We start from the raw sequence: 19,370 nt of genomic DNA on the forward strand, positions 1-19,370 counted from the left end.
CAAGACTTTGCATACATACTAGTATTGGTTCTCTCTCTCTCTCTCTCTCACACACACACACACACACACACACACACACACACACACACACACACACACACACACACACACACACATACTCACACATCTATTGCCTCTCATTCAGACAAGTATGAATTCACACACACACACACACACACACATATTGCCTCTCATTCGACTTATTAGGTCACACACACACATGCACACACACATATCTATTGCCACTCATTCAGAATAGTATTATTTCACACACACACATTTATCACTTCTTTCTGGTCTTGTGAGTGTGTGTGACCGAGTCTAGTAGTGTGTGAGAGAGAATAGTAGAGTGTGTGAGAGAAAGAGAGAGAATATTAGTGTGTGTGAGAGAGAATAGTAGTGTGTGTGAGAGAAAAAGAGAGAATATTTGTGTGTGTGAGAGAGAATAGTAGTGTGTGAGAGAGAATAGTAATGTGTGGGAGAGAGAAAATAGATTATGTCCTACACGGCACCTCATACAAACTTTGGTAGATAACATTATAACATATGGAGAGAAGAACGACCTCATCCTCAACACAGACAAGACTAAAGAAATCATATTGGACTTCAGGTAAAGCCCTCCCCCATTACAGCCTCTCATCATTAAAGGGAGGAGATCGCTGACAGTCATAGATCATTGGGACTGTAGGTCACATCAGACCTGAGCTGGTCTCTCAACACCACAGTGAAAAAAGCCCAGCAAAGGCTTTACTTCATGAGGTTGCTCAGGAAAGCAGGTTTGAACCAGTACCCTCTCATCCAGACCTACATAGGACTGATATAGAGAGCATCCTGACCACAAGCATCACTGTATGGTATGGGAACACCACACAAGCAATATGGCAATATAATCGTTGGTTACGTACTGTAACCCCAGATTCTATGAATATAGGCGTAGCCCTTTAAGGCTGTCGCTGATGGTTTATCCCGTTATGCGCAGCATAAGCACTGAAAAAAATTAGTCCACGCCCACCTGCTGTGTGGGCCCCACCCGGTCCGTATAAATTACGTTAAGGGCGGGAAATCGGCTCCCAAAATAGCTTTTTTCTTCAGCCATTTAGGAGCCAGTGAGGCCCGACGCTTAAAGGGCTACGCCTATATTCATAGAATCTGGGGTTACAGTACGTAACCAACGTTCTATGTCATATAGGCTTCGCCCTTTAAGGCTGTCGCTGATGGTTTAAGGGCGAAGCGGATGTGGTCCTCGCCTCACTGGGTCCATTCGAACACAGTAAGAAGCGGAAGCTTGCCCAAAAAGCGTCTTGTCACTCAGCTCCCCGTGTGCATAAACTACGCATCGCGTAATTATGTGCCATGCACAGACGCATGTTGTGTAACTATGCGTTCTGACAAACATGAATACCCCGGAAAAACTTTCAACGGGAAGAGGAAGTTAAAAGAGGGGGGGGAGGGGGGCATGAACCAACTGGTTCATGGCTGAACAGTATAAACAGATTAATGTCCATGAATTGATCAATAATCAAATGAACTGATTGTTAACAATAATCATGAACTGATTAGTGACAATAGAACCAAAATCACAGACACGACTGTGACTGAAAACAACATCTCACACTGTAATGCATGCAGACAGAAGTGAGCTTAAACAGAGTTCCATGAGCACTAAGGACAGAATGTGTCATGGAACGAGCCGTTACATCACGTAGGTAAAAGCGAATAAATGAGCAGGGTGTTGACCATGCAGCCGCAGTGCAAATGTCCTGCATTGACATACCATTATGCAGAGCAGTCGAAGATGCGATACCCCTGGTGGAGTGTGCTTAGAGGTTGACAGGAGGCCCTAAATCTGATGCTCTGTAGGCTTCAGAAAAGGCCTCACACAGCCAGTGTGACAAGCGCTGGATGGATAACGGCGACCTGCAGAAGCATCTCTATAATGCACAAACAATTGTTGAATTTGAACGCATTGCAGCTGTGCGCGTTACGTAACACGTCAACGCCTGCACCGGGCAGAGAAGATGAACAGATGCTTCCCCTTCTGATCTGTGGGGGGGAAAAAACCCCTCCAACGACATCACTCTTGATTTAAAAGAGCTCGTGATGTTTTAGGCATAAAAGCTGGGTTGGTCTTAAATCAGCTGAGCTGCCCGTCAGCCTAATTCTAAGGCATGACGAAACAACAGAGAGGGCAGATAATTACTTACCCTCTTAGCGGGTGTTAAAACCAGCAGCAGGACTGTTTAAAGAGACAAGAATTTAAATGAAAACTGATCCAGAGGCTCAATTGAAGCTTTGATCAGGGCTCGCAGGACCAGCGTTAAATCCCACTGTGGAACAAGTGGGCATGAAACAGGCCTACATCTCTGTACACCTTTTAGAAACCGCTTCATCAGCGGGTGATTAAAAGCTGTTCTGTCTCCAAACCCTTTGTGGCAGGAAGAGATGGCTGCAACGTACGTTAAAGCGTACTGAAAGCCAACTCCCTATCCATCAGGTGTTGTAGAAAAACAACACGCTGCCTAAAAATCATGAAGTGGTCTCTAAACCTTCTCTGTACACCAGCGCTGAAAAGCCGTACCCTTGATGTGTACAGAACTGTGGTAGATGCAGCACGTGAATCTTGAATTGTGCACACTATCTCCTGAGGGAGACCCATCCTCTAAGTGGGACCGCTCAGCGGTCAAACCCACCGGTGTTGACCTATTTCTGGGTAACTCTTGGTCGCTCCTCCTGCCTGAAGGAGAGCATCCTTCCTCCACGACAGTTCCACGGCGACCCCACAACAGACGTTGCAGGCCTGGGAACCATAGTGCGTTCACACGCCGGGAGCCACCAGGAGAGCTGTCAATCCCTCCTCCTGAACTCGGTTCATGGACCGTAAAAAACAGAGGAGGTGAGGGAAAAGAAACGCGTAAAAAGCGTTTTGGGCCACCGACTGTGAGCAAATGCGTCCCCCCCCAGCGATGGATCGTCTCGCGGGCTCAGGGAAAAAACCGTAGTTGACATTGCGCGTTCTTCTCGCGTCGCAAACAGGTCCACAGCTGCTTTGCCAACTTCTGCTGTGTCTGAAAAACATCAGATCCGGATGGAGGATCCGGTCCACATAACGTGGGCCGCCCTTGGACGTCACATCAGCCCCTCTGTTCAGAACATCGGATATGTAAACCGCTCTAATAAAAGCAGGTTTGATGAACCCAACTCAGTAGCTTCCGCGCAATGTGTAACATCTGGGCTGAACGCACACCCCCCTGGCGGTTTATGTACGCAGCAGTCACCATGTTGTCTGTGTGAATCAACACGTGTTGATTCTGTAGCACGGGAGCAAAATGTTGAATCACATTCAGCACTGTGCGACACTCCAAAAAACATTGATGTGGGCTGATGTGCGGTGGGACCACAGCGCCCCTACTGCTTGAGATAGGCATGTTCCCCCCCCCCAACCTGACAGAGACGCGTCCGTGAAGACTGACACGTGACGTGGGTCTGCTGACGGGGACTCCCTCTGACAGAGCCAGGGTGTTTCCCCAGTGTCGGAGGTCTGCTCCCATGGAGGGAGGGACAGTGATCATCCGTCTCTTTTGTTTTACTGGATCCACACGCAGACGCGTAAACCACCTCTGGAGGCGTCTCATGTGTAACAAACCCAGCGGGACCACTGTGTGAGCTGATGACGTCATTCCCAACAGCTTCATGACGGAGACAGCTGTTACCACTTTGCCAGGTCTTACGTGGCGTAATTGGTTTTTAGAGTGTCGATTCTTGTTTGTGATAAACGAGCCGTCATGGTAATTGAGTTTAATTCCACTCCCAGATAACAATTATCTGGGCCGGGAAAATCGAGCTCTTCTTCCAGTTATGGCGAAACCCAGATTTAGCAGGTGTGATGCTAACACCTGAGCCTGTATCAATGCTTCCTGTCTGGAGTGAGACAGGGGCAGCAGGTCGTCCAGGTAAAACAAAACTCTCATCCCTGCTTGTGCAGTGGATGCGGGGCTGTCTCCACACACTTTGAGAACGTACGAGGCGTGAGGGAGTACCCAAAAAAGGCAACCTGTTGTACTGGTACTTCATCCCTTGAAAGGCGAAACGCAGAAATTTTCTGTGTTTTGGGATGATTGGTGTGTGAAAATAGGCATCTTTTAAAACGATGGAGACAAACCAGTCGTTTTCCTGGATGTTGTCCAACAGCTGTCTGTTCATCAACATGTGAAAAGATCTGTTCATGATCGCTTTGTTGAAAGCTGACAGATCCAGAATCGGTCTCATCCCTCCGGTCCTTTTGGGGACCAGGAAGTAGCGTGAGTAAAACCCTGTGTTTTCCTCCTCGTTGGGAACTCTTGAGATTACACCTTTTATCAGAAGCTCTTGGACTTCTGCATTTAAGGCTGAGACTTGGTCTGTTGATGACAGGACCGTCTCTATACCTCCTCCGAACGGAGGGGGTCGGGTTGCAAACTGCAGCGTGTAACCCTTGCATAACACTCTGTCCATCCATCTGTCCGGTGAGCATGTTTTTAACCACTCTGCGTGACGTTCGTGGAGTGGACGTGCGTTTAAATGATGTGCCGTGTTTTGAACGGATGTCATCCAAACCTCCGCCTCGACCGCCGTCATGCGTCGCGGAAATGTTTTCCGCGTGACCCAAGGCGAGGCTTTCTCGAAAGGGCTGTTCTGCGCGCGCCCGCGCGCTGTGACTGGATCGCGGACCAACCTTCATGTCCGGGCGGGGCGGTGTGTGCTGAGGCGAGGCGTGTGTCAGCTGATGAAGTGAAGGTTGTGAGCCTCGCGGGAGCGCACGTTTCCTCTGGAGGGACGCGCGCCACTCTCGCTGAGGGCGGGGCCCGTCATTGGATTCATTCAGCTGTCTCACGCTTATGCCGCCGTGAGCTGCTGATCGCTGGGACGCGGTGGATGACGGCCACTCGCGTTCATTCAGGAGAGGCGTGTGTTGTTTTCGCTGAGAGCAGGGACCTCCACCGGACCCGGCCTGCGGTCCCACATTTATCCCGATGTGGGCCGGTGAGCGCCGGGCAGCTGTGCGTGCATCATCGACACAGTGCCGTTTGGATGGAGGCTGCTTGCCTCGCTCGAGTGCGCGTTAACACCGTTGGGAGGTGATCGTGCGGGTCTGATTGACAACAAGTTATTTCGCTTACCGTGGTGTCACGTGAGCGTCTGGGCATGTGAAGGAGCGGCGGTGGATTTAAAAAACCTTTATTTAAGGACACCGGCTCTTATGAGTGGAGGATGTGTGTGTAGCGGCTGTGAGCTCATCCGAGCTTACAGACTGGCTAAAAACAGGCATTTTGATCTTTGAAAAATCATTTATTCAATTCCTGTGTCATTTATACACACATCCTCCGCAGACCGTCATTTCTTAAAACTTCTCCCCCGTGAGCCCTGCGGTTTGTTTGCTCCGAGCGCCGTCTGCAGGCGATCTCTGGGGAAAACGCTGAAGTGCAGGCTGCCGGACTGAGGAGGGGTGGTCTCTGGCGGGCGGGGCTGGTGGTGGAGCTGGGCGAGACGAAGCTGCTGCTGCCGTGGAGCGTCGATGTTTCTGCCTCTGCTTTCGACGATCTCTCCAGCGGGCTGGAGGACGGAATGAGCCGCGCGGCTTGATGAGATGGCGTACAGCTTCCGACGTCTCCTCCGACTGCTTCGAATTCGTCAGCATGGACGTCAAGCTGCTTCCGAACAGCGCGTCCGATGAGATGGGGCCCTCCATCCGGTCTTTGTGCAGCTTTTCCGGCAGCAATGGAGAGTGACGGAGCCAGATGGAACGTTGGATTACCGTCATCCATGCTACAATCCTCGACAGGCAAACCGAGGGAGCGGCGCACATGTTGAGGATGGCGTCTGCCGATCTACACAGGGAGCTCTTTGTCTCCTCCGGCAGGTCTGAGGTCTCAGCCTTTTCGACATGCTAAATGCTAGCAGCGCATGTTGTTGCTAACTGCGGTTGCCTGAAAACACGTCGGTGGGCTCGATTGGAGAGCTTGGTCGCCGTCTGGTTCCTCCGGAGGGACGGGACGCTGCTCCGACCTGGACAGCTTCGCTCCGGAAGCTTCCGCGAGGCTTGGCTCCAGGGGAGGGAACCGAGGAATAGCGTCAGTTGCCTTACAGAGGGAGTTCTTTGTCTCCAAGGCAGGTCTGCGGCCTTCAGTCCCTTGGACATGCTATATGCTAGCAGCGCACGTTGTTGCTAACTGCGGCTGCCTGGAAAAACACGTCAGTGAAAAATAACCTTTCCGCCGATCATCCGAACTGGCGGGAAAAGGCGAGGGACGTAGAAAAAAGGGGTCCCTTCATGTCAGCCTCCTCCCGGGTTCCGCCGGGCAACCCCTGAGGGCGCTGTCGGCCGGGAGCGGTGTGATCGCCGATGCGAAACGAGGTGAGATGGGGTGAGCATTCACTCAGCCCCCCTCCACCTACACTACGCTCCCCGGGAGGGAATGAGCAGCGGGGGCTGCAGCTGAGCACACCTTGCCCCGGAGGAACCATCCGGTTTGCCCCGAGGGTCGGCGATAAGAGGAAAAACACAAGATGGCGTTGTCCAGCGTGTAATGACCTGTCACTGGGAAATGTTCCCCGACGCTTACCTTGGAATAAGACTGCTGTCATCTTCTCCTCGGGGAGGAGAACTCACCGGACGACCGGAGGTCGACTGCCGGGCCAAGCATCTTCCGCAAAGGTTGGTCATTTACACAATTTATCTTCTTAGTTCTTCTGACAGTGCTATATTAGCTCGCTGAAGAAAAAATGGGAGCCGATTTCCCGCTCTTAACGTAATTTATACGGACCGGGTGGGGCCCACACAGCAGGTGGGCGTGGACTAATTTTTTTCAGTGCTTATGCTGCGCATAACGGGATAAACCATCAGCGACAGCCTTAAAGGGCGAAGCCTATATGACATAGAACATGTTTTCATTATTGGGGACCTTAATTTGCACGTGTGCTGTCAGGAGAAGCCCTTGGTTAAGGACTTTTTAGATTTATTGGACTCATTTAATCTAACTCAATATGTAAACGGTCCCACCGAAGAGCATGGACATACACTGGACCTTGTTTTAACACGTGATGTGACTGTTAGTAATCTTGAAATTGGTGATAACGTTTTTTCAGACCACATGCTGGTCCAGTTTGAGTTCACCCTCCCCCATCTAACTCCTAAGTGGTACATTCCTGCATGTCGCAGCCGGGCCATTAACCACTTCGCTGCCGCACGTTTCACAGATGTTCATAACTCTGAAATGATCATTCAGCCCCCGGTGTTTCTCACCACCACTGAAGAGCTGACATCCCAGTTCAACTCTGTCTGCTTGAAGACTCTGGATCATGTTGTGCCTGTTAAAACCAAAAAATCAAAACTCAGAGCAGAACCTTGGCTGAGTGACGTCACCAAGGCCGTCAGGCAGCAATGTAAGAGGGTGGAGCGCAAGTGGAGGAAAGACAGGCTCTTTTCAAATACTTAAAGAGAGTTGGCGCTGTTATCAGAAAGCAGTGAAAGCTGCTAAATCCAAATACTTCTCTGATATCATAACCTCAAACTCTCACAACCCACGTGTCCTCTTCTCTACCCTAAACTCTGTTCTCCACCTCACTGAACCATCCCCTCTGGAAGCCTCGACTGAGCTGTGCGACAACTTCCTACATTTCTTTTTGGAAAAAATTGCAACCCCCCGGGCTCTCATTTCCCCTCCAACTCATGACCCATCCATCCCACCTCAATCTGTAGCTCCTTTTGACCATTTTGAACCCATCACTCTATCTTCTCTAGAGCAGGTCATGTGCAGCTTGAAACCTTCTGGTTCTCCCTTTTATGTGGTCCCTCCTCGACTACTAAAGGGTTTTTTTCCTACTCTAGGTCCGTCCATTCTTTATATAATAAACAGTAGTTTATACACTGGCATAGTGCCAAAATCCTTAAAACATGCTGCTGTCCAGCCACTCCTAAAAAAAAAAAAAAAACCTTGACCCCTCAGTCGTGTCCAACTTCCAGTCTGTCTCCAGACTCCCATTTGTTTCTAAAATACTGGAGAAAATAGTTGAGTCCCAGTTGAAGTTTTTCCTGGAGGATCTCGCCATCTTAGAGCTATTCCAATCTGGCTTTAAACCTCTCCACAGCACTGAAACTGCCCTGCTGAAGGTCTTTAATGACATCTTCATATCCACAGATACCGGTGAGTCTGTGCTGCTTGTCCTATTGGACCTCACAGCCGCCTTTGACACCATCGACCATGAGATCCTCATTGCTAGGTTGGAGCAGTGGGTGGGCATCACAGGATCAGCCCTCAATTGGTTCAGATCCTACCTCACTGACAGATCCTTTTGTGTCTCCATCAAGGATTTTAGTTCTGCAGCGGCAGAGCTTAAATGGGGGGTTCCTCAGGGGTCCATCCTAGGTCCCCTCCTATTCTCTTTATACCTGCTGCCACTTGGTGCCATTTTCCGGAAACACAACATGCCCTTCCACTTCTATGCTGATGACTGTCAAATTTACTTCCCCCTAAGAAACAATGGTACATGCTCTATTCAACCTCTGCTCGACTGCCTGGCTGACATCAGGGACTGGATGGCTTTAAACTTCTTACGTTTCAATGAAAAGAAGTCTCAAGTCATGTTATTCCTTCCCAACGACACAATCACAAACCACTGCATCGACCTCTCTACTCTAACCCTGTCAGAAAAACAAAGAGTCACTAATCTAGGAGTGATAATGGACACTTTCCTGAAACTTAACAATCATGTAAACATGATTGTTAAATCGTGTTTTTTCCAACTGAGGCGGCTGTCTAAACTGAAGCCCATATTGTCCAAAAATAACCTGGAGACAGTAATACATGCATTCATTACATCTAGGCTTGATTACTGCAATTCGCTCCTGTTTGGTATCAGTCAAACCTCCATTGCATGACTACAACTGGTCCAGAATGCAGCAGCCCGATTTTTAACCAGTACAGTTAAAAGAGAGTACATTATACCAGTTTTGGCCTCCCTGGACTGGCTACCGGTTCACCTTCGAATCCAGTTCATAACACTACTGTATGTCTACAAATCGCTGAACAGTGTCGCCCTCCCCTATCTCTCTGATCTGCTACAGCCGTATGTCCCACCACGTCCCCTGAGGTCAGCGGACCAGTTGCTCCTCACAGTTCCAGGAACTCGTCTTAAGCGCAGAGATGACAGGGCCTTCTCTGTAGCAGGACCAAGACTTTGGAATTAGTTACCTCTGCTTGTCAGACAGGCCCCGTCCCTCTCGGTTTTCAAGTCCCGTTTAAAAACCCACTACTATTCAGTAGCATTCAACACCAGATGATCTGTGTTTTGAACCTGTATGCTCCACACTAGTTAGTCGTCATTATCTGCATCATTTTTTATGTCTATATTCTGATTTACTTCATTTTGTATTTTGCTTTGTGTGTTACCTGTTGTTCTGTCTGTACAGCACTTTGGTTGGCCTTGTCGCTGTTTTAAGTGCTCTATAAATAAAATGGTATGGTTATGGTAAGCAGAAAGGAAGGCACCGCAAAAAGTCATAAATGGACTTTACTTATATAGCGCTTTTCTATCTTATCAAGACACTCAAAGTGCTTTACACTACAATCTATGTAAAGACTGCAACGTGGATCACAGGGACAAAACATCCTTCATGGACTTGATGTTTGTACAGCGCTGTTGAAGATGAGCAGCTGGAATCATCAAGGACTAGCTCCATCCAGCTCTCTCTCTTATCAGACACAAAAAATGTTCATCTAACCTGAGACACAGTAAAGAAGACAGCATCATCACCATAGTACAAGGTTTTTAATAGATTATTTCCTGCCACAGTCAGACTGATGTCAAAATAAAACTACTGATCAGGTGCTGTAATAACCCTACACTACCTAACTTCACTTGTCATGTGACATGGTTTACTTTCTGTAGATAGACTTTGTGTAGATAGAAACTACTTTGTTTTATCAGGTGGCTCCTCAGATTGAAGAAGTCCTTTGGATGAAGGACAAAATGTTTTGGCTAAAAAAGAACCATCCAGATGACCTGACTGAACTTTGTTGGATTTTTACCTGGATTATTGAGCATGAAACTTTGGTGTTTGAACCACTTTGGCATGGCTGCCTCAGAGGAGTTGACGGTGGAGATGGTGGGCCCCAGTGGCCATCTTATCACCAGCAAACGTTTTTTCTATGGGAGTGTGCTGCTTGTGGGACCCAGTTTGTTGGTGGCTCCTCAGACTGAAGAAGTCCTTTGGATGAAGGACGAAACATCTCAGAAACTAAAGAAACCATCCACCTGGATTACTGAGCATGAATTTTGGCACTTTGTTCTTATTGTATATAGTGTTGTTTCAGTGTTTTGACTAGGACTGATTCTCTGCACAAGAATTCAAACGTGCCTTGATTTTTGGTCTTTGCACAAATGGCAAATAAAGAACTTTGTACTTGAATGTCATTGTTGACACCTGCAGTTAATGTGGTTACTAAAAGGCTGCTCCTCACAGTCCTAGAGGAACTGCAGACTCAGATTTACACTTTATTTTCATTCATCCTGTTTAATTTTTTTCTCCCTCTTTTTACTTCAATGGCTGGCTTAATGTTAGATTTCAGAATACTGTAGTTGGCTATGGTTCTGAAAACATAAGGGTTGGTTATTACATGAAAACATAACGTTTTCTGAGTTGGTATACCAGCACATCTAAAAATGGAGTGGTGGAAGATCAGGCTCAAGACCGAGCACTGAAATATTAAAAGGATGAGGTCATGTTGATAAAACAGGTTGTTTCACATTGTACTCTAAACTGAACTGTGCCTGCTTTGAAGACATTTTGCATGGGTTCTGTAGAAAAGTTATGAAAAAATAATATATCTTCTATTAAAAATAGCAGATAATTGGAAGAAAATGGATGGATGGATTAAAAATAGCTCAATGAACGACCTCAGGTTGAACAAAAAGGACCGATCAGCTCACAGCTAGTCCAAACGCAGCTAAACTAAAAGTGGACTGCTGCCACCTAAAACATCTCAAAACTTCATAGCAATACATGCAAATCCAATTTTATAAATATTTATGACATTCCCAGTTTTATATCACAGGCATCTAGATAGAAGTGTACAGATTTTTGTGGGTTCAAATAAAATGAACTCTGGGATTTGAGGTCCAGTTTGGGGCATTTTCATCCGAAAGATCATAATACTTTTGCCAAAATAACTGTTTTGTATTTCAAAAGATAAAGATTTATTATACAGTGCTCGCATGGACCACTACAAAGTTTTAAAGATTGAAGTTTTTTTAAGATGACAGAGTCCACTTTGGTTCCACATTCGAACTAGCTGCTATTGGTGCTGATAAACTAAAGTTAGCAACATTTAACATTTAATTTTACCTATACATGGAGGAGGTAGAAAAGAGAGCCTTGATGTCCTTTTCAGGGACACCACCAAGTCATTGGTTCAGGTATGTTGACGACACCTGGGTTAAAATTAAATCTCAGGAAGTCCAACATTTTACTGACCACATCAACTATGTGGATAAATACATCAAGTTCATTCATTCATACATTCAAGGGAAATTTGTTAAAAGAGAAAGTAATTATTATCTTAAGGGGATGGAGATGTTTGTGAAGCCGTGGTATTGCACCAGTCTGAAGATGCGATCCACTATATCTCAGAGTATTAGATTGTGGAATGATCTGGAGGTTGATATTAAAAATGCCAAAACTATGTACATATTCAAGAAGATGATAAAAATTTGTTTTTAAAAAAAAATATTAAGTATAATGTGAGTTCATAAAAATTGTTTACAGTTGATCTTATATTTTAGCTAAGTTTTTTTATTTTTTTTTTTATTTATTATTAATTCATCTTGCTTTTGTATAGTAATTTTGTTTGTAATATATTTTGGGGAGAAGGGGCAGATATAAGAATTCATTCTTCTTCTGCTGCCTTTCATTTTATTTCTGTGATTGCATATCTTTTTTCTTTTCTTTAAATTATATTATATTTGTTGTTTGGATGAAATGAAATGAATAAATAAAACCAGTACATTTAATTTAGACCCCCTTAAGTTTCACTCTTCTTCTGGGACGGCTGTGGCTGAGTGGTTAGAACAGTCGTCCTCCAATGCAAGAGTTTGGGGTTCGAATCCACCAGCAGTCACATGCTGAAGTGTTCCTGGGTAAGACACTGAACCCCTCGTTGTCTCCGATGTGTGTCCCATCAGTGTATGAATGTGATCTAAAGCACCGATTAGTCTCTTTAGAATGATTTGTTCAATTAGCTTTGTAGAGATCTAGTAGAGTGCTGTATGAATGGATAAATGAGGACGCAGATTGTAGTGTAAAGCGCTTTGAGTATCTTGAAATAAGATAGAAAGGCGCTGTATAAGTACAGTCCATTTACCATTCTTCTTTGTCTTCTTCGTTTGGCTTTTCCCTCTTCAGGGGTCGCCTCAGCGTGTCCTCCTCCTTCATCTCACTCTGTCCTCTGCATCCTCAGCAGCTGCATTTCTAACATTCTTCTACCAATATACTCACTGTCCCTACTCTGGACATGTCCAAACCACTGTCCCTCCTCTGGAAATATCCAAACCACTGTCCCTCCTCTGGACATGTCCAAACCATCTCAGTCTGGTCTCTCTAACTTTATCTTCCAGTTGTTCAACCTGTGCTCTGATGATCTCATTCCTAAACCTCCTTAAGTTTATTTGATTGAATTAATTTGTCAACTTATTTTAAAGGATTTCTTTTTTCTTTTTTCATTCAAGTTCAAATTAATTTTTTTAAGGGTAATTAATGGGTGTCATGTGGAGATTGTCCAAGGGCCACTTCTGGGCCTTGGGCTATATGTTGCATGTGTGTGTGCATTAGAGTAATTTACAACAAATGGGTTTGACAACTCCATCTGATATGCTCTGGCACATCCATCCATCCATCCATCCATCCATCCATCCATCCATCCATTACCTTTCCCCGCTTCCTCCTTTTCGGATTGCGGGGGTCGCTGCTGCCCATTTCCAATTATCAGGGCAGTGTAAGAGGTGAGGGACACCCTGGACAGGTCTCCAGTCCATCACAGGGACACATAGAGACAAACGAGACAAACAACCATTCACTCTCTCATTCACACCTAGAGACAATTTAGAGTTACCAATCAGCCTAACCTGCATATTTTTGGTTTGTGGAAGGAAACTGGAGTACCCAGAGAAAACCCACTGAAAGAGCATGCAAACTCCACCCAGAAAGGTCCCCGGACTGGGATTTGAACCGGGGCAACCTTCTCACTGAGAGGCAGCAGCTCTACCAACTGTGCCACCGTGCTGTCACACACCCTAACATTTTTATGAAAGATGATTGTCTTAAAACAGCAATTCTGACATAAACAAGTGAAGAACAATCAACCTAATATATATATATTTTAAATCAAAAGATACAGTCTCTTAAAGCTTAATGTAGTGAACATATACCTGTGATATATTCATAAATTAAACGGATTCATTCATTTTTCTGGACTGAATAATATCGTGCATTGAATTTAATAAAATGTTACGTGAGACGTTAATTTTCTTTGACCCATCAAATGAATGTGTCATTTATTAACAGAATCAAAGTTTAACATCAAACATTTACATTAATTTGGCAAAATTGAAAATAACAACAGCTTAATTAATCAGCTTTACAATCAGGAAAACCATACGGCCATGGTTTTCCGTTGCTTCACAACAGACATTTCTGAAAATATCTGGAATGATTTGCTAGCAGGATAGAAGAGTTTTAAAGATGGGAAAATGAAGTTTAAATTGAGAGAGAAGATGGATGAGGGGTTGTTGTGTGTCGGTATCAGAACGGTACGCTCCGTTAAGATCCCAGCTTCCTCCTCGGTACACTTAGGTGGTATAGATAGACTCTTTACCTGTAGCAGGTGTCTCCACTGGTACGGAGTTCCATTTAACGCACCCTTTCAGCGTCTCCGTAGGAACAGCTGTGAATCGTCCGAAGTAGTGACGGTACTTGTTCGACACAAGTTCACCTCTCAGTTGGGCTCACGTGAGTTGTGAGTCCGTCAGAGTTCCACTCAGATGTGGAAGATTGCATAATTCCCACGAGACTCGGAAGAACTCCGGATCATGTCTGGAACTCCTGTTCTCTCCAGCACTTCTTCCGTTCGGTACTGCTCTCCGAACTGAACTCGACTGCGCTCGACTGCACTAGCTCTCCACGACTCGTTTGAACTAGGAAGTGCCGACATTTAAAGAGTTCTATTTCCGGTTCATTTGGGAACTTTCTGATTGGTCGATTGACCAAACAGAGGTGTGTTTTTGTGATGTAAGAGGTCACTAGAAGTCAGAAAAACAGAAAGAATGTTTTGGAACAGATTGAAAATGTTTTAGAGATAGACGAGAGAAATGTTTAGATGAGTTGGGGGAAAACAGGTGCCAGCTTCTCTATTTACGTCTGAGAGGATATAAAAACATGACAGTTCGTTCCAACAACTTGTCTTCGACCTTTGACCGACATCACAACTTGCTCATTTCAGACAGAAGATCAGAAAATGCATGAATTACTCCGTAACACATTCCAATTTGATTTCTACTTTGAACGAGGATTAAAAATCACTAATACTGTTTCACAGTTGATTTAAATTGAGTAGTTCACTTCAACATTTAAAAATGGTTTGAACTAAACACACTTTGATTATCAAAACATTTGTAAAATAGTAATGATAATAAAAAAGAGAGTGTTCTTTCAATTGATCAGTGCAGAACACTTGGGAAGTCTCTGGATGAACTTAATCTTGTGTTTCTGGACTCAAATCAATGAAATACAGTTCTTGTCCCAGGAAGGCCCTCAAGGCCAGATTTGAGACCTGAGGCTTAGTTCACTACATTAACTTGAAGAGAAAAAAAACATCACAAGCAGGTTTCTACTATATTCAATAAGTATATTTGGGTATGAGTACTGGGGTGGCTGAGTGGTTAGAGAAGTCATCCTCCACTGCAAGAGCTGGGGGTTTGATTCCACCAGCAGTCACATGTTGAAGTGTCTCTGGGCAAGACACCATTTCCTCTGATGTGTGTCCCATCAGTGTTTGAATGTTATAAAGCACTGATTATTCTTTGTACAGAAGTAGTAGAGTGCTGTATGAATGGGTAAATGAGGACACAGATTGTGTTGTAAAGAGCTTTGAGTGTCTTGATAAGAAAGAAAGGAGCTATATAAGTATAGTCCATTTACCATATACAGTGCTTTGCAAAAGTATTTGGCCCCCTTGAACTTTTCAACCTTTTGCCACATTTCAGGCTTCAAACATAAAGATATAAAATTAATTTTTTTTGTGAAGAATCAACAACAAGTGGGACACAACCGTGAAGTGGAATGAAATTTATTGGATGTGTCAAACTTTTTTAACAAAAAAACCCCTGAAAAGTGGGGTGTGCAATATTATTCAGCCCCTTTACTTTCAGTGCAGCAAACTCACTCCAGAAGTTCAGTGAGGATCTATGAATGAGCCAATGTTGTCCCAAATGACTGATGATGATAAATAGAATACACATGTGTGTAATCAAGTCTCCGTATAAATGCACCTGCTCTGTGATAGTCTCAGGGTTCTGTTCAAAGTGCAGAGAGCATCATGAAGACCAAGGAACACACCAGGCAGGTCCAAGATACGGTTGTGGAGAAGTTTAAAGGTGGATTTGGATACAAAAAGATTTCCCAAACTTTAAACATCACAAGGAGCACTGTGCAAGCAATCATATTGAAATGGAAGGAGTATCAGACCACTGCAAATCTACAAAGACCCGGCCGTCCCTCTAAACTTTCATCTTGAACAAGGAGAAGACTCATCAGAGATGCAGCCAAGAGGCCCATGATCACTCTGGATGAAATGCAGAGATCTACAGCTGAGGTGGGAGAGTCTGTCTATAGGACAACAATCAGTTGTACACTGCACACATCTGGCCTTTATGGAAGAGTGGCAAGAAGAAAGCCATTTCTCAAAGATATCCATAAATAGTGTTGTTTAAAGTTTGCCACAAGCCACCTGGGAGACACACCAAACGTAGAAGAAGGTGCTCTGGTCAGGTGAAACCAAAATCGAACTGTTTGGCCACAATGCAAAATGATATGTTTGGTGTAAAAGCAACACAGCTCATCACCCTGAACACACCATCACCACTGTCAAACATGGTGGTGGCAGGATCGTGGTTTGGGCCTGCTTTTTGTCAGCAGGGACAGGGAAGATGGTCAGAATTGATGGGAAGATGGATGGGGCCAATATAGGACCATTCTGAAAGAAAATCTGTTTGAGTCTGCAAGAGACCTGAGACTGGGACGGAGATTTATCTTCCAACAAGACAATGATCTAAAACATAAAGCCAAATCTACAATGGGATGGCTCACAAATAAACATATCCAGGTGTTGGAATGGCCAAGTCAAAGTCCAGACCTGAATCCAATCGAGAATCTGTGGAAAGAGCTGAAGACTGCTGTTCACAAACACTCCATCCAACCTCACTGAGCTCAAGCTGTTTTGCAAGGAAGAATGGGCAAGAATTTCAGTCTCTCCATGTGCAAAACTGATAGAGACATACCCCAAGAGAATTGCAGCTGTAACTGCAGCAAAAGGCGGCGCTACAAAGTATTAATGCAAGTGGGCTGAATAATATTGCACGCCCCACTTTTCAGTATTCTATTTGTTAAAAAAGTTTGACACATCCAATAAATTTCATTCCACTTCACGATTGTGTCCCACTTGTTGCTGATTCTTCACAAAAAATGTAAATTTTATATATTTATGTTTGAAGCCTGAAATGTGGCAAAAGGTTGAAAAGTTCAAGGGGGCCGAATACTTTCGCAAGGCACTGTACGTTTTTGTAAGAGAATGTCAAGGTGCTTTTATATCTCTCTGAGTGCCACAGAAAAAAGAGTAGTTCAAGTGTTTTCTGAAACTCTTTATAAATCTGAGCAATCAAAAATGAATACTGGAGCACGTTTTCTCAAATTAAGTTCAATCCCAAATGAAGAGTGGAACATGCTCAAAGCATTTTCTTGAAATATTTATTTAAAGAAAAATGTAAAACTTTTTCATGTGGATATATTTTTCATTGGTCCCTGTGAATCTCTGCAGAGTGTTTGTCAGCATTCTTGATGCGTTTCCAGCTCTTTGTGTTTTGCCTTTTCCTCAGGAGTCATTTTCATATAGCAGAAAATGCATGAGTTTGAATGTGCACGGTTCCTTTTATCTGCTTCCTAGTAAAAAAATAATAAACCTGAGGGAAGCTTCTGACGCTCTGGTCCCATTCCCATGTGTCCTAATTCAAACAGTTTTTGTGTTTATTTTTTAATCTTTTGTCACACACTAATTGCCGTTACCTTTACCACCAATAATATGGCAGATTGTTGCTTATGTGTGTGCATGAGTGCACGCTGTACTTACATTTAAATTGTGTTTACATTGGCACACTTTGCTTATCCCTTGGCTGAACTGACTAATGGAGGTTATTTTATTATTTATAAAGCACATCTCCCTGTATACTCTGTCTGTTTTTAAGCATTATATAGAAACACTGATACAGCAGCAGGCTGCATTAAAGTCATGTTCTAATCAACTCTCTCTCTCTCTGTGTCCTCTCTCACCCTTGTTATCACCATCTGTTTGTCCATATTGTCATCCTCTGTTTCTGGTTCCTGCGGCTCGCTGACAGACGCTCCTTTTGGCCTGGTGCTGGGTGTGTTTCTTGTTTGTGTCCTGGCTCTGCTGGGCCTTGTTACGCTGATCTCCTGGAAGCTGTGCTGGGTACCGTGGCGGACAAAGGCCCACTTCCCCAGTCAATCTCTCAACCCAGCCTGTAGCCCACAGCACTGCCCACTCCAGCCACCTCTCCTACTGCCCAGTCCCCAACAGCCACTAGTCTCCATGGCGACAGAGAAGGTGAAGGACCCCATGGGCTCGACTAGTTTCCTGGAAGCGGCAGTGAAGATAAGCCATACTTCTCCTGACATCCCCACTGATGTGCAGCTCTCCATGAGAGAGCACTTCCTGCGCCGAACGCAGCGCATGCAGAGACAAACCACTGAACCGGCCTCCTCCACACGGTTAGTCTCACACATACATGCGCACATGCACACACACACACACACACACACACACGTCTGCCTGAAAATCAGAGAAAATATTAAACTGTTAAATGTTGTTATTTGCCTGTACATATTCTGAGTGTTACAAGCTCACAATAAATACAGAATGTACAATGTGGTGCAGAAGTTTGATCAGAAAGAAAAATAAATTATTTAAATGAGAAACAGTTTCACTGCCACATTTTTTTTCAGAGCATGCCACAAATATATAGTTTAAATTATTTAGTACATACATATACAGTAGTAATAAATTTAAAATGTATTTTGTGGCTGGGCTCAGCTCAGTGACCTCTGTTTATAAGTCACTTTAGTAAAGTTGACATGAATTACAAACTGAACAGGTTGAACTTTTGTGTTTGTTTTGTTTGTGGGGTGGCTGTGGCAGAGTGGTTAGAGCAGTCGTCCTCCAATGCAAGAGTTGGGGGTTCGAATCCACCAACAGTCACATGTCGAAGTGTCCCTGGGCAAGACACTGAACCCCTCATAGCCTCTGATGTGTGTCCCATCAGTTTATGAATGTGATCTAAAAAGCACTGATTTGTCTCTTTAGAATGATTTGTTCAATTAGCTTTGTAGAGATCTAGTAGAGTACTGTATAGATTGTAGTGTAAAGCGCTTTGACTATCTTGAAATAAGATAGAAAGGCGCTATATAAGTACAGCCCGTTTACCATTTAATCATACCACAAGTAATATTTACATTTCCAGCTTATTAAGAGAGCACACCAGTTCTCCATTCTGACTTGTTCCTCAATTATTTTTCTGATGGTGTTATTTCACCTTGTCTTCAATCTAGTTTTTTGGTATATTGTCCCTATCGTCTCCAAAGAAGTGGAAACTCATACTCATTGTAGGCTCTGAGCTGTGACTGTTGAGGACCAGCTGGCTAAAAACATTTGCTAAGGAGTCTCTAAAATGTTTTGAAATGTTTGCAAGGGTTTTTTAGTTTTCTCAAAGTTGTTGCTTAAATTTTAAACATGTTCAAAAAAACAAGACAAAAGATTTTCTCTCAAAATATGGAACACCGAGATGCTCAAAATTAAATAAGTAAATCAAACATTATCAAATAAGAAAAAATGGCTTATTTATTTCATAATTATCCAAAAAAGTTCAATCTGGTCCTCTGGACATTCAAAAAAACAAAAAACAAAACAAAGCAAAAAAATCTAGAAACGTTTCGTCTCTCATCCAAGAGACTTCCTCAGTCTGAGGTGCTGTTTTCAGCTCAGTCTCTTAAATAG

General features: G+C 44.3%; 1 protein-coding gene across 1 annotated transcript in view; it reads left to right on the forward strand.

Moving 5' to 3' along the window:
• syt6a (synaptotagmin VIa) overlaps positions 1-19,370 on the forward strand; it is a 483,065-nt gene that overhangs the window by 346,957 nt on the left and 116,738 nt on the right. The window contains exon 2 of the mRNA XM_037683797.1: positions 17,698-18,088. Coding sequence (XP_037539725.1) covers positions 17,698-18,088 — 391 coding nt within the window. The remainder of the gene's footprint in view (positions 1-17,697; positions 18,089-19,370) is intronic.

This window comes from Nematolebias whitei, chromosome 11 (assembly GCF_014905685.2).
Source record: "Nematolebias whitei isolate Nwh7 chromosome 11, NemWhi1, whole genome shotgun sequence".
NCBI lineage: Eukaryota > Metazoa > Chordata > Actinopteri > Cyprinodontiformes > Rivulidae > Nematolebias > Nematolebias whitei.